General features: G+C 39.7%; 2 protein-coding genes across 2 annotated transcripts; one reads left to right on the forward strand and one right to left on the reverse strand.

The window, feature by feature from the left end:
- Positions 1 to 3,302: 3,302 nt before the first annotated feature.
- Positions 3,303 to 12,915, reverse strand: QDPR (quinoid dihydropteridine reductase). The gene is made up of 7 exons (XM_050338785.1): positions 12,766 to 12,915; positions 12,558 to 12,650; positions 10,858 to 10,954; positions 9,921 to 10,061; positions 7,478 to 7,586; positions 6,081 to 6,164; positions 3,303 to 4,179 (listed from the first exon to the last, which is right to left on the reverse strand). Exons 1-7 carry the CDS (start codon positions 12,847 to 12,849, stop codon positions 4,071 to 4,073), a joined length of 717 nt encoding a protein of 238 aa, XP_050194742.1. The 5' UTR covers positions 12,850 to 12,915; the 3' UTR covers positions 3,303 to 4,070.
- A 1,007-nt stretch (positions 12,916 to 13,922) lies between these two features.
- CLRN2 (clarin 2) lies at positions 13,923 to 18,795 on the forward strand. Its single transcript, XM_050338790.1, has 3 exons — positions 13,923 to 14,175; positions 17,929 to 18,108; positions 18,530 to 18,795. Exons 1-3 carry the CDS (start codon positions 13,923 to 13,925, stop codon positions 18,793 to 18,795), a joined length of 699 nt encoding a protein of 232 aa, XP_050194747.1.
- Positions 18,796 to 21,843: the final 3,048 nt, after the last annotated feature.

Raw genomic sequence — 21,843 nt, forward strand, 5'->3', positions numbered from 1 at the left:
GTACAGCAATTAAATCATCTCCTTCTCTTCCTATTGTGTCCAAGCACTTAAAGCTCTGTTACAGAATATTGATTGACATTCCACTGGCTGTTAACATGTCAATAGTAATGCTACACCCTGCAGCAGGACTCTCATCACACCTCTGGGGCTTTTTGTATTTTTTTCCTATGTGTCTGTGTGTTGTTGTTGCTGTTGTTTATTGGGGTTTGTTGTTTTCTGGATTGTTTTGTTTGAAGCTGATGGAATTGTTTCTGCAAGTGGTACATGGAATAGGCTGCATGTGCGTGGTGTAGGAAAGTCCAGAAAGCTTGGACTCTGAATAAGAAAGCAAGAAAAGGGAATGAGCCTCTCAGTAGAGGCTGTGGGCACAACTAAAATCCTCACTGATAAAAAGAACATAGTTAGATATTCCTCAGCAGTAGAAAAATCTCCCCAATGCATTGGAAGTCTCTGCCCTCTACTGGCATTCCTGAAGATCAGCCTGGCTCAGCTGTGGGAGTCGGTGATCATAACCCTGAGAGTCCTCGCAGACCGTGTTGAGACTGGCCGTATTTATAGAGCAAATCCTTCAGAACGTGGTGTTTCAGGAAGTGCAAGAATGACAGTGTCTGACAAGGGATCTAAATCTTAAGTGACATTTGCTATTGACTTCTGCAATGCTTTTCAGATGTCTGCCTACTTCTCACCTTGTTCAACACTGCAAGGGTTAGTCTGAAGCATCTCCACATGCTATTACAGTCCCCATCTGTTTTCTTCCAGTGAGCCAATATAAGGAAGAGGAAAGATAATAAATGTTAATTTTTTGTTGTAATGGTGTTTTTCATTCCACTACATTAAAAAAAAATCATGCTTGTTTAGCATGACTTATTATTTCAACAAAAGATTTCAAAGTGCAATTTTGGGTTAATGTAGAACTGCAAATGCTGAATGACTCAGTTACCATCATATGTGGAAACCTTCCAGTCTCTTTTCTTTGGATGCAGGGCATGATTCTAAACCTTTATTTTGTGGCAATTGTTATTAAATAATTGGTAGAAAACTAATTTTCCCATGAAAATATAACTTTGAAAGACAAATTAAACCTGTTGGTAAAATATGTGAATGTCAATTCCCAAAGAACTCCAAAAAAATGTCAGACTCAGTCCTGCAATGAACCAAAGGTTCTGGAAACAACAGGAGCCTACATGGGTCAGGCTCCAGGGAACAATAGCCACATTGCAGACTGCAGCTCAGGTTCTCACCCACTTAACACCTGGAATTTCAAAACCAGCTTCTTGTCTTTGGATTTGTAACCATACTACTGATATCCTACTGTAAAAGTCTCTTTTACACTTATTTGTGCTTCATTAAAATATTTCTCTAAATCTGTAGGAAAAAAATATCCATACAGAATTAAAAAAATATTCATGTTCTGATATTCTGACAAAGCCATGTTTTGTCTCTGCACTTTTGTATGCGATGCCATGTGCAAGAGACACCCCAGTATGGGGAGATTGTAACAGTGTGTATGGACATACCATGAAATTGCATCATCTTTTCAAAGGCCTATTGGTTCAGGTCTGAAAATATCCCTTTTCAAACAATATTACACCTGTGAAGCCCAGAACACTGAGCACAAACAGACTGGAGGATAAGAGCAAGATTGATCTGGTACAATTTGTGTTTTAATTTGCCCCAGACCTCACTAACTTCATTCTTTCAAAAATAGTAGTATGCATCTTTGAGAGGAGATTGTATAGAAAAGTGCCTTAATGAACTAGTATAAACCTTGTACTTGTACAGTTCTAAATTTAAAAAAAAAGTAAGAAATCCAGGTGCTTAATATTTCTATAAGAAATTAATAAATATTGCATTCCTTAAATTAAAAGAAGTTTCTAACTTCTGCAGTACTACATTGTTGGTAATTGTGCCATATAAATAATAAAATATGAATAATTCAGGAGGTTTCATCAACACTGGAGTGGAAATTCGTCAGGTACTCTGTTTCTGTAAGAAGCAGTAAGTTATCCCTACCTGACCAGGGGCTTGGACCAGATGATCTTCAGAGGCCCCTTCCAGCCCAAACTATGCTGTAATTCTGTGAAAATCTTCACAACAGGCCCACAGGCTCCAGTTGTGTCTCTATGTGAGTGTGTTCAGCATGGATTAACTCCTTGCAGTTTCCACAGACTGCATCTTTCCTCCTTATTGCAGCACCACCAGATCTCTGGGCCTGCTGAAGGTGCCAGGCAACCCTGATATTTGCAGTGTTGGGGTGGTTGCTTCTTCTAGATAAGTCACTGAAATAAAATTTGTAGAGATACAGGATGAAACTGGTCACACAAAGCCTCTTTTCCATCAGACTCCCCAGGTTAAATCTCTCACCTTTAGCTGTAAGCTTGGCATACACTTGCCTCATTATCATACACTCGCATTCATTCTCACTCTCAAGCTTCAATAATGTTATTTTTGTACCTTTCTGCTCATACCTAAAACTGATAAAAGGTAATCCAATCAAGTCTTCCGTTCACAATTACGTTTTAACACTATTCACTGTTTCAGCTACCTTGGCAAAGGGAAGCCTTCAAATCATGTTAGCTTGTAGCACGTAGCTACCCCCTTTTCCATGATAATCAAGCAACACCTTAGTGTTTCATTCCTTACCAGTGCCTTGCAGTTCCTGCCTGTACTCTCAGACCATAGAAACTGCTGGTTCAATTACATGGCTGAGAGTGTTCCATTTAAAATCAAAAGCATATTTATGAATTGACAGTCCTGGACACAAAAATTCCCCTCTCCACCTCTGCATCCAGCAAAACAAAATAAGTGAAGTGATAGTTATACCAAAACAGGCAATCATGTCATGTCAAAATTGACATGGGTATGTGAGCTTTCCCAGTGGGAAGAGGCAAAAGGTTTTCTTGATTCATGGCAGTAAATCCTTCCCCAACACAACCCTGAAGTTGGGAAACAAAAGAGTGCAAAGAGAGAACATTCACACAATTTTGCATATTCAACTGTTTTCAAGATGTTCCAAAAAATCCAACAGCACTGGTTCTTTGTAAGTCTCGGCTCAGAACAGGTAATGCTTTCACTGTGCATCTGAACTGTATTTCTATGTAGTGTAGCTGAATTTAAGAAAATATTTATGCATGGCTAGTAGATCTTTTGCACCATTACCACAGAAATATATGTTATGCACCATGATCAGAATGAAATAAGAAAAAACTTAAGTCCTTTGTCATAACTGAACTTCACATTCAATTAAACTGCTTAAAATGTTATCCAGATATTGGGATTACAGTGACAGAGACAGCCCAGTATATAAAACAATATACATTTATTTAGCACAAAAACTTTCATATTCAAATAGAAGTGCATGCATGCTTTTTTTCTACTACTTTACGGCACTTTGCTTTTCAAAAAAGTGAAGAACCATCATGACTAGCAGAAAGACATAGTAATCATTTGACAGAGTGACTGTTTCATCCTACAACTGTAGGCCTGAGAGCAGCTTATGAATTGTAAGGCAAACTAAGAACTTCTTCTCAAGTGAGTAATCTCTATGCAGTTCCATAAACTCACGTGGAACATTCACAAGAAAAATGTTACACGACTAGGACACGATTATATGACTCCAATGTTTCCTGTGGTTTACAGCCAACATAATATGCAGTGGTGGCATTATACTCTCAGACAGAAAAAGACAGAGTACTGAAAGATTCACAGTAAGTTACCAGAAACACTTACTGACAGAGAAAAAAAATCCAACCATGTACGTGATCACATGACATAATTAAGTACAATTCCCATTTCACAGAGAACAGGTAAGTTGACATATAATGCTCAGAATCACAACATCTACAGACTTTAAAGCCTGCAACTTTCATTTAGAGACAAGTACTTGATATTATTTGGTAAACAAATGCTGATAGCTCACAATTGACAGCACTGAAATGTTATGTGAATTCTGGTTCCATTAATGGCATAACTACAATCACTGGATACAGAAGACCATCCAAATTATACTGATAGACAGATTTTCCACAGCTTCTCCTTCGCTGAAGTTCCATCACCTTCAGAGACTGATGTCAAAGGTGTGCTGCTGAAACTAGTTCCGTCTTCCCACCTGTAGTTATCACCTGGATTAGACTCCCAGAGTTTGGTCGATTCTTTCCTGTTATCCACTCATAAAAGGTTCTGTTTTAAAATAAATGGATAAAACAGGCTGAGGAAGATAAAAAACCCCTCCTACTATCAAGTACATTGACAGGAAGCATAAAATAAAATAAAATAAAAGCCTACCTACTTTTCCTTCTTTTCCTACTGCTCTCTAGTGTTTTCTATGCATGCTCTAAACCAGTGATGTGATCACAGACCCTCAAAGCTGAGCAGAGGTGCAGGGAAATCCCTAGGGCTTTACAGCACACACACAGGATTTTCAGAACATCTCAGAGGAAAAGGCCAGGAGCTTAAAATGTCAGAGTGATGAGGTTTTTTCCATGTTAAAAAAATTAAATGAAAAGGGGAAGAGGGGCTGCTTTAGTTGACTTTATAACATATATATCAGAAACATAGCTTTGTGGCTAGGATAAAGTTCCTAAACCCACTACTCTGCCAACAGGTCATTATAACACTTAAATATTTAACTGTGAAAGTAGTCTCAGCTGAAGTACAAAAAGCCTTAGGACATCCAAAATAGTGCTGAGTAAGATGGATTCATTTTAGGTAGAACACAGAACACTCCTTATCAAAATGCAAAACAGAAAGTGCAGTATATTCCACAGGTCCATCAACCCTTGCAATAATGCAGACATAGCAACTGCCATGTTGGAACATCCCACTCTCTGACAACAGCTTCCAGGGCACAAAACTCAAATGCCATGTTGGAAAGGATTTCCTGCATCCTACCCAGGATAGAGATGTTGCCAACACTTTACACCAAGATTTTCAGTTTTCAAATCTGGAGTTAAAGTTTAGGGAATTAGAAACAAAACAATCAACCTAATTCTCCTACAAAGTTAAAATACTTAAAAATTAAACTTAGAAAAATAATTTGCAGACCTATAACATCTGGCTAAGCAGTCTCTGTAGCACAATAAATAAAGGATTGTTTTCTGAACATTTTCAGGCCAACTAAATTCAGTTAATGGGGCCCTTTTAAAGAGCCACATCAGACTGTTGCATAGGCTGCAACTAAACAGCTGCAACCAAAACCATTTCTGACTCTGGTATCCACCTTAAAAAAATTCACATAAAGAAGGAAATCAAATGTCAGAACTAAATTACTCTCTGAACAACTAGTAATAGGTAAATCTTATTTCAGGATCAGTTTTAAAAAGACTTCAAAAATGTGCAAGAGTGAATCCCTTTGTAAAAAAATGAACACAAAAAATGAACTTTGTTTTTCCTCAAAGAAGCAAGACAGTCGTACCCTTATTTTCTTCCTTTGGACAGTTTACCCTCAGTGGAATGGGAGCTACTCCCCATCACAGGGCAGAAGGCAATACTAATGCTGCACCTTCTCTAACAATGAATGAGAAGAGTAAAGCAGATAATCACAGCCTGCCATTAGAAAAGCTGCAGTTGAAGTTTCAGCATTTTGCAACATCATTCAAGACAAGCCTTTGTGGATGATGAAAAAAAAATACCTTTATTGAATTTTTCTAAACAAGAGCAGGAATTTTGCCAGTTGAGAGAACTGAACTAACACACTGTAAAACAGGTAGTAAAGAGTGTTTAAAAGAAAAGGAATCCCACCCAAGTTTACATGCCTATTTGCAGTTTATCTTTAAGCCAGGTGCCTCCTGCACCTGCTGTCTGCAATTTAATTTGTCTACAGGCTTTATGAGATTCTCTGGCTTCCAACTCCTTAAGGCTATCTCCCTTGCTGAAATAACTCATGTAGAGAAGCTGAAGTTGATGGAGTTGGGCTAATTTTCTCCAGTTAAGAAGCCTGTGCAATAAAACCCAATGTGATTTAGAAACTTACACAATGAGGAGACGATGGAGGAAAAAACCCCACTCAAATCCAAGGCAGCTATTGAAAAACAACATGCACTAAGATGAGGTTCAGTGAGGAATTGCTCATGGATACTCACTCTGCAATGAATTCTAAGGGTGTCCAGGAGCTGAAATCTGCATCAGGCATCGATTTCCTGTTTGCTGGTGTATCTAAGGTAACCCTGTAATTAATAAAGATAAGCAAACCTTTTCTTTATACAATCATGCTTCTGATGAGTGCCACCTGCTTCAAATCACTGCTGCAACATATGCTTGACTTTTACACCATGTGGTATGGATTTCCCTTGCATCCTCCCTGTGTGTTACCAGCATAGAGTCATCAGTTTCAACGTTTATCCGAGGCTCCAACCTATAATCTCTCACCTTTCTGGCTCGCAGAGGAGTTGCCCATTAGGGCAATCACTCAGCCCACAGCTCCCTTCCCTCTCATGCAGACAGGGAATGGCAGTAATATGCTTGTGCACATGCACTGCACAGCACATGTGCACTACATCCATGTTTTCAAACAGCCTCAGGCCAGCTGCAAATGCAGTGATTAAGTGCAAAAACATAGGAAGTTTTGAATTTGATGATACATATCTGCACTACACACAATGATATTAAGGGGTGAACTTTTCACAAGTCCCTCACCGAGATGCTGTTGGCAATCCAAGGTATATTTACCCTCGAAAAATTCACTCAAGGACAGAATTTTGCATGATAACTACATAAGAACAGCATGCACACAAATGCAGTGATCTTGGAGTCTGCCTGCCAGTGGAAGGTGCTGTCAATTATCCAAACACATTTAATGCTGTTCCTCTCTGACCTAAAAGACATGTGCATTAAGAGTGTGTGTGTGTTAGGAAAACAAAAGCAGGGAGAATTCAGCAGCAGAATGGATAAAATTAGACACAGTGAAGACCTACTAAGCCATCCACTTCTTACTAGCTTTCCTCATCAAAAAGAAAATTGTGACAGGCAAATACAAGCTAAACTTTTTCTTTTCACAGATCCTCACTGACCTAATTTTACTAATCAAGCATAGATATGCAGCATCTTATGAAGAAGCATCTTTAACCAAGTGAAAATGTGTCAAGTAATCCTTTGCTTTACTGCTATCACACAGCTAAGTCTAAAACTGTGCTGAATAGCTCATCTCATTTTTAGAGTTCTGTTTATACTGAAAAAAAGAGAAATCACATGTTAATGCATGGCTACAGTCATACTGGTTAAAAATGAATCAAATTTTAATCCCAACATCCACTACAGCTTTGCAAAGGAAAGGAAAAGAAGGGAATCATGTTTAGGGTTTCTTGCATATCGTTTTGTTCACACTTTCAAGTTTACCTCTTTTCTCTGTGAAACTGTAAGGAGGTCTGAGAAGCTGTTTGTGTACGGTGAACAGGACACTACAAGCATATCTGTGTGGCTCTAGGTTACAGCAGTAATTAAATAAAACAACACAGGCAGAGACAACTAAGCAACTACTTACGGTAAAATGGCAACAGCAGCAGAACCAGATGGCAAGCCACTACTGGCACCAGCTAAACTCTGACAAAGCTGATGCACTGCTCCTTTGGCCATGCCATAGGCAATCATCCCTACCAATTAAAAACAGGCAAATTACAGCACAATCAAAAACAGCTCTCAATATCATCAGTAACATGATAGAAACTCAAGACTGTTTGGTGAATATTAAGGCCACTTACCACAGCCAGAACAGAATCAGACTTTCAAAACATATTAAAACATATATATGTTAAAAGTAAAAAAAAAAAGAAAAAAACCCCAAGCTTTCATTAGACATCCAGGAACTGTCACACAACTCTGTTTACTCAGCACTATAGAAATAAGCAGCTTACTGAGTTAAGCACATTTAGTTATGTACTGAAATGCACGCTGAAAGATGTGACCTACAGGGCTAAGCTTACAAATGTAACAGTAAGTGTGAAGATGCTCATTGACTTTATTAAGGCTATCATTCATTAATTTTTATCATATGACTAAAGTATTTGCAGGTTTGGACCCAAATATATACTGTTCACGTCTCTCCCAAATGGTAATTCACTTGGTCAGAATCCCAGGTCTGATAGGGCCTTCAGGGAAAGGCACCAAAAAAATTAAAAAAACAAACAAACAAAAAACCAAAAAAACCACTTCATAGTAGAAAAATTACTAAAATTACTAAATAAGCTGCAGGGAAGGCAAACTTCTTCCTAAACACTGTTGCTTTCTGGGTAGACAGTATTTAGCAGTGCAAGAGTAACAGCAATGAGAACATAAGGCACGCAGGTCAGGTACTTTCTATCTTTCTTTCTACCAACCTATACAGTCATATAGTCCCTTTCCAGTGTTCCTGTAGCAGCATTTTGCATTGTAGAAGTATTTCTCTTCTATTCAGTTAGACATATTGTATAGCACCCATTTCTGCTAGGAGGAATCATGGACAGCACTAGCTAACTTATTTTATTGTTATGATAAAAATATTTGCATCTGTATCGTATTCTCATCTTGTCTAAACCAAGCACTCTAAGTCTTCTTAAATCTTTTTATGCTTAATACATTTCTCAGCCATCACTATCGCACTGCTGCTGTAACTATTCATACAATTTTCAGTGTTCTTCAGTTTGCATTGTGTGAGGCAACATTTTCTCATAAGGAAAGAAAGGTCACACTAACAGCAAACAAGAAAAACATTGTTTCTTCCAGAAGGGCTGGTAGTAACAAGCCTAGAAAGGCATATTTGCAGAAGTTGAGTAACAACTCTTTCCCAATTCTTCCTGATGTTAATAAGTTGCATGTGTTTGCCCAAAGCACTGCTGTGATTTTTAGAAAAATCCAGACTAGCTGAAACCAGCTAGTTCAAAACAGGAAAGCAAATCACTTTGATTCCTGTGCTGTGGTCCCTACCTCCCAAAACCACCCAAACAAAAACCATGAAAGTTTTCCAGAATTAACATTTTTTCATTTTTACGTGGTCAGTCAAGCAGGACACTGTAAATTATTCGTCTGCTTATTTTCACAAAATAAGCCTTTTATCTTTGGACTATAACAGATGAAACTGTTAACACAAAAGACAGACCATTAACTAGAAAATATAGCATATTTTCCCTGAAAAGTTTTATATTCATAAATTCAGTTTTCCTGAACAGTTTAATATTCATACATTGTATATGTTTTAAAATCTTAGTATCTGTGTCTCATAAAAATATTGTTGAAGTGACACTAATAAAAGATTGGGAAATGGGAGTATTTGTCTCAAACTTTCCTCTTGCTGCCTGTGGGCTTGTGTGTCAGTGCCGTTTTTTTTTTTTTTTTTTTTTTTTGATTTTAAATTGCTCCCAGATTTCTTCCTCCATGCAGACCAACATGGTTAAGGAGCGAGATTAAAAATCCAATAAAGTTCATATTAAACAGCTAGCAGAGGGCAAAGCCAACAGTCAACAAGCTTATCTATGTCTGAAGCAACAGTAGACTGGAATCAGAACATGAACAGGACAAGCACAGCTATCAGAATCAGTTGAGTCATCACCAACAGAAAAATTCATCAATTAAGGACTCTGTCTTTCAGAACACAAGTAGGAAAATTAACTTTATTGAAGCACTTACAGCTTGCTGTGTGCTTCTAGTCTTCATTTCCAAACTTTTTTTCTATATCACATATTAGACAAGTACGTTTCATCAGTGCACGTCAAATATTATTTAAATACTGATTCTATGTGTTTGCACTCCAGTTTCGAGAAATTCAGTACTGCTACCTATAAAATTACACTTCCCTTACACATTGCAGCAGCAATTTTCCATTTGTACTAGAAGTCAAGCAACTGGGGAGAGAAACCATTGCTTCACAAACAAGAAAGCTCAGATGAACAAACATGTCTAACTGCTGGAGTCCCTGCAGCCATGGTGCAGGGATATCATGCATTGCATTTTACCTGGGGTTCCAGATAAAGCAGCTTGAGCTCCTGTCAGAGTCAAGAGGCCGCCTTCCTTCAGATGTTTTGTTGCTAGGTGGCTGGAAATAGTCGATGTCCAAACACTCTGCTTCCACATCAGGTCACAGTTTTTGTATAAAGCTGATTAGAAAGAGAATTAGTGAAAATAGCTAAAAGGTGGAAGACCTCCGACTCCAATTTCCTTAGTGTCCCACAGAGTGCAAAAGCACTAAGAGAACATGCTTTCTACCATTTTCTAGTTTCACATTGTAAAATATCCATTTATGTCTTTTGTATCTTCTTTCTCTTTGAGCCTGTAACATCTGAACCAGAAGGGAGAAGGCACATATTATCAGATTTACTCCAGACAGAAAACAGGGCTATTTTAATTCCTGTATCTCTACAGTAGCAGGTAAAGTATAAAATTTCACTCTCAACATTACATGTTTAAAAGCCCTTTTTAATCTGAAGGGCTTTGTCTGTAGCATGATTTTGGGTCACTAGGCAGTGCCTTCCAATACCATATTGCACAGTAACAGCTCAGAGAACTGCAGGAGGTAACTGAGGTTCTATTCATGAAGAAATGAATTGGGAAACATCGATGTTTCCACCCATCACTGTCTTTCGCAACTTGCCTGACACAGGTAACCTTGGTAAAGTCAGCTTAACAGTGCTGAAACTCCTCCATTTGAATAAAAATTGGTGTGTCATCAAACACCACTGAGGAAACTAAGCGCTGTGCAAATTTAACAGGTAGGAAAAATTCAGAGAAGCACTAAGAAGCACCGTGACTAAGCTGTTTTGTACTTTTGTGCTCTTGTCCTCTGTTGGCCTCAGGAAGAGCGATAATCTCAAATACCTTTCTTACCATGATTTTTAAGGACTCCTTTCAGATATCATTCATGTTTTCACCAGCATGCATATACCAAAATCTTACATTTGGCTTTGGCGCTGCCTCCAGCCCATCCTCCTGCTACACACAAGATCGCATCCACCTTTTCTTCACCAAGAAGTTTTCCAATCTCTGCTGTCACCTTCAATACATAGAAAAAACCGTATTGAAAACACTGAACCAAAAACGTAAAGGAGTAAATATCACAAATGCCTTAAAGTTACTTTTTCCCACCTATATGACTAAGTAAAACAACACACAGCAATTTAAACAGCTATAGAAAATTAATAGTTATGAGACATGAACTCAAAACAAAATAATTATGTTGAAAGATAACTATAGATGACTGTCAGTCAGATGATATACAGTGTGTGATGCCACTGGAAATAAATGACCTGAGCAGGATTGAAACATCTGACCCTTATCTATACTGTTAACAAAAATTATCACTGACTTCCTTTTGACCAGTTCTCTTCTGGGTATGGTGCTGTTTAACATGGGAAATGAAACTCCAGGTCTGATCAGGACTACTGGTATCACTTTTGAAGACAGTACCAGAAATGAACAACTAAAGATTAGCCTTCTTATTGCTTCTATGTAGACCACAATCATCAGTTTGAGTGTGGCCCCTAAATTTGAGTTTGTATATTTTTAGATATCCTATATCTTTTTCTCTTTCAAATATAAGACATCACAACTGGTAATGAATGTGTTGGCTATGAATTTTCTCTGCTAAAGTTAAAAGCAAACAATTCATCTCTCAACAAAAGAACAAAAGTCCACTTGTTTTCAAAAAAGTGCATAGGAAATTGTGTTGCAAACATTCTACATTACTCTTTAAAAGCCTCAAGAGTTGTATAGCTATAAAGAAAACATATTATCTAGAGATTCAGTTTATCAGTAGGAGAAATAACTTCAAAAGTTAAAATTCAAAAAACAAACCCTATATGTTGAGAAAAAAGCAAAACAGTTTTTGGGCTGGCTTAGATTCTCCCATATTTACCTTTGTGGAAACCAGTGCATGCCCTAGGAATCCCTCAGTGCTTTGAGTACACATCTACCTGTACACAGTGCATTTATAAGACAAGATATTTGAAAGAAGCACTGCATTTTAAGATGTCCTTATCCATCTTCATTACAGTCACCAGGTTCAGTCTGAGACTTTGAAAGTCACCAAGACAAAACCAAAGCAAACTGCCTTATGCGCTGAACCTTCAATATCCGGATCTCGGATCTTTGTGCACATACATGCAGTTAAAAATAATTACAACAAACAAACAAACAAAAATTACAAAACCCAAACAAACAAACAACAAAACAAAAACCAAACTAAAAAGAAACGACAAGCATAAAGCCGGACCCATTCCCGCAGCGGCGGGAGAAGGGATGCACAGACCCGTGGAGAGGTTGAGCGCATCCCTCGGGAGAAGGGATGCATACATTCGGGGGGAGGCTGAGTGCATCGCTCGGGAGAAGGGATGCACGCATTCGGGGGAAGGCTGAGTGCATCGCTCGGGAGAAGGGATGCACGCATTCTGGAGGAGGCTGAGTGCATCGCTCGGGAGAAGGGATGCACACATTCTGGGGGAGGCTGAGTGCATCCCTCGGGAGAAGGGATGCACACATTCGGGGGGAGGCTGAGTGCATCGCTCGGGAGAAGGGATGCACACATTCTGGGGGAGGCTGAGTGCATCGCTCCACCTCCTCGCCCGGCGTTGCCCGCCCCGCGCCCGCCGCCGACCCACCTGCTCGGCCTGCTCGGGGAAGGAGTCGGCGGCCCTCACCACCACGTTGGCGCTGGCGTCCGCGTTCTCGGCCAGGTCGATGCTGGCGACCCACTGCGGCGGGAGAGGAACGCGCGTTATCGGCCCCGCAGCGCCCGGCCCGGCGGGACAGGGGCGCTCCCCCACGGCGGGACTCCCCCACTTCGCCACCCCCCGGCGCGGAGCTTACCCAGTTCTTGGCCTTGAAGTAGCGCACGCACTGGGAGCCCAGCGCCCCTCTGCCCCCGTACACCAGCACCCTGCCCGCCGCCATGCCCGCCGTCCCTCCCGGCTCCGCCGCCGCTCCACGGCCCGCCCGGCCCCGCCTGCGGATGCGGCCGCCCCGAGGGGCGGGAGAGGGGCGGGAGAGGGGCGGGAGAGGGGCGGCAGCGCCGGCCGGGGGTGGTACGAGGGGAGGGTCCGGCTCTGCCCGCCCGGACCGTGCCGAGCCGGGAGCAAAAATCCCGGTGCCTCGTCCAAGCCACAGCGACGGACTCTGTTACCTGCCCCCAGGGCTACTGCGGGGGTTAATTAATTAATTAGTGGTTATGAAGGTCCCCGCAGGGCTCGAGTAGCGGTAACTGTAGAAGTGCTGGCAATTACGGCCGGTTTCCTTTAGCACTCCTGGATCGCACCTGTAGCTTGAGTTACGCCCCCGCAGCCCCCACGGCTGGCCGGGCCTTCCCGGCTGTGGGGTCTGTGAGGGCCCGCTGTCGCTCAGAGCACTCCAGACACATCACTTCTATCCCTCAGCTAACAGGCTTTAGCGATGGAAGGCATCGCTCCGAGCGCACGCACGGCCGCGGGAGCTCTGACAGCTGTGACATTTAGAGGCTGGGCGGGAGCAAGCTCCGGGAGAAGGTAGCTCTCAGCACGGCTGAGGTGCCAGCCGAATCCTCCGGCCAAATTATGTGGTTTTAATGCTTTGCCCCTTGCACACAGCTGTTTGCCCTCTTTTTTTAATAATCTAAAAACCTGGATTCTTCTAGTTTTCTTCACATGAGGTTACAGTAAAGAATTTGATGTCATTTGAACAGGACAATTAAGCCTCTGATGAAACATTAGCCAGGCCATAGAGATAGGATTACTTGCTGCAGAAAGAAGCATCACTGCACTACAGTGTAATGAAGCTGTTACTTGCAGCCATTTCAGGATGTTGTCGCAGCAAAATGTATTTTAGACCTTGATTTTTAACAGTAGAGATTAACTGCTGGAGCTTCAAAATAGAAAGAGAAGTATTTTGAAATGTCTGCTATTCAGCTGTGGATTTTGGAGCATGAGAAAAAATGGGAAATATGCCTAACTGCTGCAGAGAGGCCTTGGAGATGATCCCTTGAAAGCACGAGGATGCCTGGCTGCTTTAAAAAGACGTTATTCGCCTTGGCTTCTTTAATAAGTTTTGTGTCTTTTATCTTAATTGTTGTTGCAATGGGGACCCCAAAGTGGATGACGGGAAAGATCCTTTGCAAAACAGGAGCTGATTTGGTCAATGCCACAGATCCAGAGCTGATCAAGTTCATTGGAGAAATTTACTATGGACTCTTTCGAGGCGGTAAAATACGCCAGTGTGGGTTGGGCGGGAGGCGTTCCAAATTCACAAGTAAGTACAATTTTGGTTGAATCTTTTGTCTGATGTCTAGTTCAAATATAGCACTCTGTTCTTTTTGTTTACAGACCTTGTAGAATGTAAACTGTTATTATTAAATAAATTTGTGGCTGACTTGTGGTCACTATGGTTTGGTGTCTGAGTATGAATATAAAATCCCTATCATTTCAGGCAGCTTTTTGCTTCCACTTATGTTCTGTAATCCTGGAATCAAGATGGGGAAAAAAATTCTAAGGCTAGATGGAGAGTTTCCTTTTAGCTTTATGAAGGGAGTGACAGGCATCTGGAGAGGACCCTGTAAATCACACTTTCCCCTTGACTGACTCCCCATACCAAGTTTCTCTGCCATCTCTCTGTCCTTGCCTTCTCTGTTGAACTCCTCTGAGGTTTTTTCCCTTTGAGAAGCAGAGATTTACTTAGCTGGCTACATTTCTGTATTTCTCTAGCTGTTCTAATGCAAATGTCTGCCATAGCAGATACTCCTAACTTTATTAACATGTGGAAGAAATTTTTACCTTCTTTTCTGCTAACTTTAGAGAGAAAAAAATTGCTGAATTCTTAAAAAATTTAGAAACTCTCGTAAACTTATTCCTTTAAACATAAAAGATTTTCTTGAGGTCTCAAAAGCACTCAGCTGTACTCTGGATGATTTCCAAATTTCACTCATTCTGTGCTGTAGACAAAATGATAATTTGCATTGAAGATTTTTAGTTCAGTGTGCAGATTGACTGTAGCTGAAACCAATCTGAGTTGAAGCTGCTGCAGTCTCACCCTCTCCCTAGCCCACAGCATTGCTATCCTGCCCTATCCTTTGCAGCGTCTCTGGTAGTTGTGGTGGTGTAGTTCAGAACTTAAGGTGGCCAAAAAAATTAGCCTACAAAAAAATACTTTTTTCCCATAGGATTGCGGCTGACTATACAACTGCACAAGCACCTCTACAAAAACTTGAAGGGAGGCAGGACTGTGGGACTCAGAGGGAATGGAAAAAAGAACCAGAGCAACCTCAACATAGATCAGCATGACCAGTTATTAAGCTGGATGAATTTGGACTAGTTGCTTTTATAATAACCAAGTTCGTGCTCAAGCTCTGACTGCAGCTGCAGCTTCATGACATGGACATAGCAGTCATGGCCATCCAGTCTCAGTTCTCACACCCTATCCTGTCACAGAGAATGAGGAAAAAAGTAACCAAACTCCTTTAAATTTCTGTACAACCTTCTGGACTCTTTAAAAAACTTTCTGATTTTTTACTGTATAACCTGAGAGGAAGGCCTAAGGTTCCACCATCACTCTGGACTACACTGATTGGAGAACATAATCCTATACCCCTTAATAGAGCTGTCGGTGAAGCTAGTAAGAAATCTCGCCATTAGAACTCTGAAATTGGGTCATTAAGTTCAGTGGGCACAAATATGCATTCAGGTCAGCAAGGAGCCTGGAGATTTTCCCTTTTAAATATTCTAATAACTATCAGGTTTGTTATTTTCACAGTACTGGTTTCAAACAACATTACACAAAGCTGTTAAATACTTTTACACAAAGGTGAGCAGAACCCACTCTGGGTGTTCTGAGTTTGCCTTGACTTTTTTTGTTTTGAATGTCCCCCTTAATCTCCAAGTGTTCTGAATTTACTGAGGAGCAAGAACTGTGAGACTTTTCTTGGGGAATATGTTAACATAAATGGACTTCACATAGAGCAAAACAAGGTTAACACCTCAAACACTGCAGTACTGCAGTAGCTCTGACACTTCGAATTTGCAATAATTTGCTATTATTAGTACAATGGCTTTCAGTGTGTTAACTAGAGTAGGCTTATGGCTGGGACACTTTTAGCTGGGATAGTGACAGCATGACTCAATTGCCATGATAGGTATCCAGTGCTATTTTGTACTCCTCAAGGTGTATCATCAGGTCTCCAGCTGCTGCTTCTGGAGGTGTCCCACACATAATGCAGCATGTATGTTAGACCCCTGTGGTTGTTACCATAGCCCTAAGGCATCTAAGTTGGCATAAGATGCTTATGTTTTGACAGCTGAACCAAGCCCTGGAATGAGCTGGGGAAGCCAGGTATTTTGCCTGTGCATAGCAAACACTGCTGGAATGTGTTAGGAAGCCTCCATGGCAATGTCCTTCCTGAGAATTCTTATTTCTGCATACTAAGCCAGATTCACTGGTCAGGTCTTTGGGATTTGGCTGAGAGTCTCAGAAAAGAGACCAAATGATCCTTACAACTACTCAAAAGTCTCTGCTGGTTTGTAGGAAGGCTTAATTCTATGTGCCTTGTTGTTACACGGCCAGTTATTTTCCAGTCAGATAGCAAGCTAGTTTTTTGGCTTCCCATTTCTCATATGTACTTCTGATTCTCATTTACTTCCCTCCTTTCTTCTTCTTGTTGGAATCTCTTCTGTAGCTCCTATGTATACCAGGCCAAACTACAACCCCAGAATGAGCTACAGAAGAGGTAGAACTGTTGAATTTTTGTATGGGATTTGTACAGTATGAATTTTCCTACATAATCTACTAGAATTCTGTCATGTCATGACCAAATTGTTTGCCTGACGCTCACTGTTACATCTACCAGTTATTGCTGCCTACTTTTATGTGGTTTGTCTAGACTATTTTGGGTGGGTTTTTTTCAGTTATGCAGCACAGGAAGCAATCTGTTTATTTGTTTATAATATAATGTACCCTCCTTTTAGTAGCTTTCTAGTAATTAAACAGTAAGTTCTTCAAAACATGTATGAGCATGCAGTGCTATGCCACCTGAAGGTCTCTTCTTGATCACCTTGTATATTAGGGTTCCTCTCAATCAGCCTCTCTCCTTCCTGTCAGTCAGCACGTCAGCTACGATTCCCTACTCACATTTCCTCTGGTTCTCTTACTAAAGGGCTTCAGGATAAACTGAATACTCAGGTGCACATTTCCCTGCTGCTGGCCAATCTGGCCCCCCACTTAAGTAATTGAGTCTGTGAAGACAAAACCAAGAAAGACATCACTCTTTAGAGAAAGGCAGGTGAGTGACAGGCTGCTGAGGAAGAGCTCGTGCCTATAGCAGAACATGTGAGCACTTCACTGAAAGCCCATCTGACTGCAATACTTTATAAGCTTCTATAGATGTAGCTAATACTCTGCCAGACACCCAGAAAAGCATAAAGGAGTCATAAACACTAGATGATAAACCAACAAGGGAATCTTAAAGTGAAAACCTCTGGGATCAGAAGTGTGAAATCAGGACAGGTCTCCCTTGAGCCAGCAATGAAGAAAGGAAGAGAGAGAAAGAATGTGAGAAAATAAATACAGAAAGAAGTCATAGTATTTTAGGCAGCAAGGGCCTGGACAAGGAAACTGGGACTGTCAGACTTCAAAGGGATTAGATCAAAAGCACGGGACAGGAATGGGAAGCTCAAAACCAGGAGTTTGGTTTGAGGAACAGAGACGAAAAAGAGCAGGCAAAAGAGTAGTGGAGATAAAGACATTAACACAGCTATAGAAATAAACAGGACTTAAACCTGAATCCTTATTCACAGACCCTATGTAAAGGATTATACCTGTAGCAGAATATCCCTGGTTTGTCTGATGTACTGAAAAATAAAACATCATACACTAAGATGTGTGTAACTAGCTGAATTGAACACTTCTGAAAAAATATAAAGTCGAATAATTTGAGTTTGAAGCACCAGCTCAGTGTGATGTTTACCGTCATCAAGAAAAACTACATACTTAATATGTGATTTTTTTTCTTGACAGTTTTCCCACACATGGTGAAAAAGCTGAATACAGGCCTGCATGTGATGATCATAATGTTCCTCTGTGTGGCCATTTGCTTTTCTCTGGTCAGTTTTGGATTCTGCATTCTTAATGCAATAAAAGTTCCTTACCGGGCTATTAAAGGTCCAGTAGGAGTATGCCTTTGGAACTTCCTTGCAGGTAAAGTCATTTACCAGTACGTTTTACTAGTCACAATCATACAAAATGGTAAAAGTTCTTTCTCTTGCCTTATTAAATATCTCTTTGACTCAAATACTTGTAAAAAAATGAAGTTAACAGTGAGTTTTCAACTATCTAAACAGAACTGCAAGGTGGCATCTTGGCTTATTGTGTCTAGTAAACATTTAACAGGAGCTACGAATGCCAGCCTTTAGGTTCTACGTCACTGATAAAAGGACTTTATTACTAACACTGGTATCATCTTTGCCCATACAGTAAGGTGTTTAAGCCATGCCTATGTCTATTCCTACTCTATATATTGCTCACTGTTGTATTCAGTAAGTCTTTTGAAGCACAATCAAAATGTCTGTCTTGTTTTGATTTGATAACAAGGGTGAATACTTATTTCATTTTGTTGCAGGTGGATTTGTAGTACTTGCAGTCACCAGCTTTATGGCTGCAGTGAAACTTCATCACCTCACAGAAAGAATTGCCAATTTTCGGGAAAATGTTTTTCAATTTGTTGTCTTAGAAGAATGCTTTGAAGACTGTTTTTGGATTTGTGTGGCAAGTGCCACAACACACGCAGTGAATTTGCTGCTAATAGCCATTAGTGGGATTAATTTTCCTAAAATTAAGCCTAAAACAGAAGAAGTGAATGTTACAGCAGAAGATATCATGTACTAATAAACCTACATAAAAGTGCTTTGGTTAAGAGAACTGTTATAAAAGAAACAACTTCTTGGCTCTTCAACCTTCGATTTGGATGGATGATTTAGCTATCAACTTAGTAAAGATGTCAGTCTACAATACCAGCAATTAACTGTGAAATTAATGTGAAAAAAGAAAAACACAAATGCTACAAATATCATTATTCTTAAAACTGACTGCTATCTGCAGTAAATAATGTTGTTTCTCATTTTTTAGAAAATTCACACTTTTCAACCTTTAGAAAACTAAAGTGAAATATGATTTCGTCAAAACCAAGTCTCTTTTTTGTTTAGAAGAAAACTTGTCTATCACAAGTCTCTGAAAGGTTATTTCACAACAGAAAGAATGGACATTCGCCAACTACTTTCACAGAATTATTTAGAAAATGCTGAAAAGGACATACAAAGTATATTTGATGATGCTATACAGTATTGAAAAAGAAAAATTCATCAGCTGTGAGGCTAAAGCTAAGGGGCAGCACAGGCAAAGTATGTGCAAAATGTTTTTAAAACAGAAATTATCCAATCCCACAAAGCAAAGAATTGAGAAATGTAAAGTTTATGGATGTTACTATCTATGAAAAAAATTATTAGCTGCTAGATAAAGGTTTCGTTGCAGCTTCTGGAAGCAAAGTAAACAGGTTATAAGTAATCGTGCTTTTAGATAACATAGAAAATAATAATCTGACAGATTAATTATTTTCAGAACCTTGTCAATTCTTAGATAATTCTTTGTCTGAAATCAGGTAAAAGTGATGTATGATGAAACAATATTAAAATGAATAAAAATTGTTAAATGGATGGAAAAGTTACTTTCTCAGGAAGTATCATAATTTTGGCAGGGATTTGACCAGTTCATGGGTCCTGAGAAATGGATATTTTTAAAGGAAAGAACTTGCCATTAAGCATGGTTACAGTGGCCTGTAACATCTTTGGTTTTGACTCTTCAAGGTTAGTAGGATTATGAGTGAAGCAGAAATTTGTGAGAGTGCCTCTGCAATAGGCCCTAATAACCTGTCTTCTTCAAGACAGCATTACTCATGAGTTTTTTTAGGAGCACTAATTTATTTTTTTTAAAGTCACATAAAAATTTAAGAAATAGACGGAAAGTTATGATAAGTCTAGGGCACTGTTACAATTTTAGCATAAAGGAGACTCAATAAAGCAGAAAAAGCGATTCCTAATTTATACCAACCACTTACTTCACTGTTCTGATTTTACTGCTGCTTTCACTCTGTCTGTACCCTGGGCCACAACTCCAGGAAGATGGTTTACAATACCTGGTACATGGATAGGCAGTAAACAAAACCAGTTTATGAAGGTGCCTTAGATGGCAACAGCACAGTATTGCCCAGAAAACAGCACAGTATTGCCACAGTGGCCTCTGTGGTACCACCACTTTCCTCTCCCAGAAAATTCAGAGCAGCTCTGAAACAGAGAAACTCAAAAGTGCAGAGTAATTATGCAAGTAGAAGATGTAATACTTGTAATTTATAATTGTTCTATGAACATATATAATTTAGAAGTAATTGTTTTACAGAAAGAATTATATTCTGACATGTAACTTAACCTTTACTAAATATACTTCTCTTTAGTAGGAAGTGAAAAGGAAGCAGATCTTTATATCCTCAAGTGATCTCTTCAGAAGTGCTTTTCAGTAGTGTTAATATTGCATGTATTACAACACATTTTTCATACTGATAATGAACTTCTTAATGACCCTCAAATTCCCCCCACCCCCATCTAGTTATTGAATAAGAGCCATAGAACTACTTAGGTGAGGACTAGATTAAAGATTTGTTGCAGTGGATTCCTAGGTAGGTCACAGTAGCCCTGAAAGAACCCACAGAGTACACTGTGTACCTTAAGTTAAAAAGGGATGGCTGGGTTGATTAGCTTTGTAATTTCTTGGTTTGAATGAATTCAACAATGAAGTATACTTCAAAAAGATTTCTCACAGCAGATGTGAGGAAGTATGGTTATGGGATACTGTAGCTGCACAGGCTGAATGACCAAATAACACTGACTGTGTTGTAACTTATGAGAAGACAATATTTTCACTTCAGAGTGAACAGAAGTATTGCCATGCATTAATTAAACTGAATGGAACAGATGTAAGGCCAAACAACCTTTCAGCTGCACAGGTTGTCTCAGTTCAAGCTAAGACACTGAGAGGACAATGCATAGAGTATTTGCTCTGGGAAATTTTTTCTGGGGAAAAAAGGTTAAATACAACCATACATGTTTAAGGTGTATAATTACAAAGCACACCCTGAGGTTAACAATAGGTAAGTCTATCACTTAGACCTTTTCATCTTTCCCTTGTACATCATAAACTACTTTCAAAAATGTTCAGCTTGATATGTGTTATCTGCTTTACTTACACATCTTTCAGCTACACTTCACATAGAGTATCTGATCATACTCATGCTCGTGGAAATGAATACTTCTTTGGGGGCACTTCTTAATTTGGAAGATTTGAAATCCTGAATTATAACATTTATGAGCAACACGTGCCAGAACTTTGAAGAGATATGGGTCCAATTCCATCTTTCCATAAAAATAAAGACAATTTCCTTTATCCCAAAAATACCCACTTAATTTGTATGTGCAGAATAATCTACAGAAGTGCTGTGTATGTAGAGAAACTATGGAGTCATCCTTCAACAGACTAAGAAACTGTTCATTGTATCCAAGAGCCTTGCCAAAATAAATGAAGCTAAAAACCAATTACCACTTTGCTTCTCTAAATGGTTTAATGTTAAAAAATGAAATTTTACAAGACAAATCAAATTGGATGCAGTTTCCTCAGTCATTGTTTCTGAGTGCCGCTGTTCTTAATAAAACATGTTGTTTCTCTCTGGACCACTTCATGGATAAAGCTATTCGGTGGACTTCTAGAAAACATGCCCAGCTTCTTCTTCATCATGTTCTGCTGTTCTAACAGTGTAACTCCAGTTACAGATGTATGGAAAAGCAAACATAGTTACAGGTAGTGTAGCAAGGTGTCCGATTCTCACATATA

The sequence above is a fragment of the Myiozetetes cayanensis genome, unplaced genomic scaffold (assembly GCF_022539395.1).
Source record: "Myiozetetes cayanensis isolate MyiCay16 unplaced genomic scaffold, myiCay2020 scf7, whole genome shotgun sequence".
Lineage (NCBI taxonomy): Eukaryota > Metazoa > Chordata > Aves > Passeriformes > Tyrannidae > Myiozetetes > Myiozetetes cayanensis.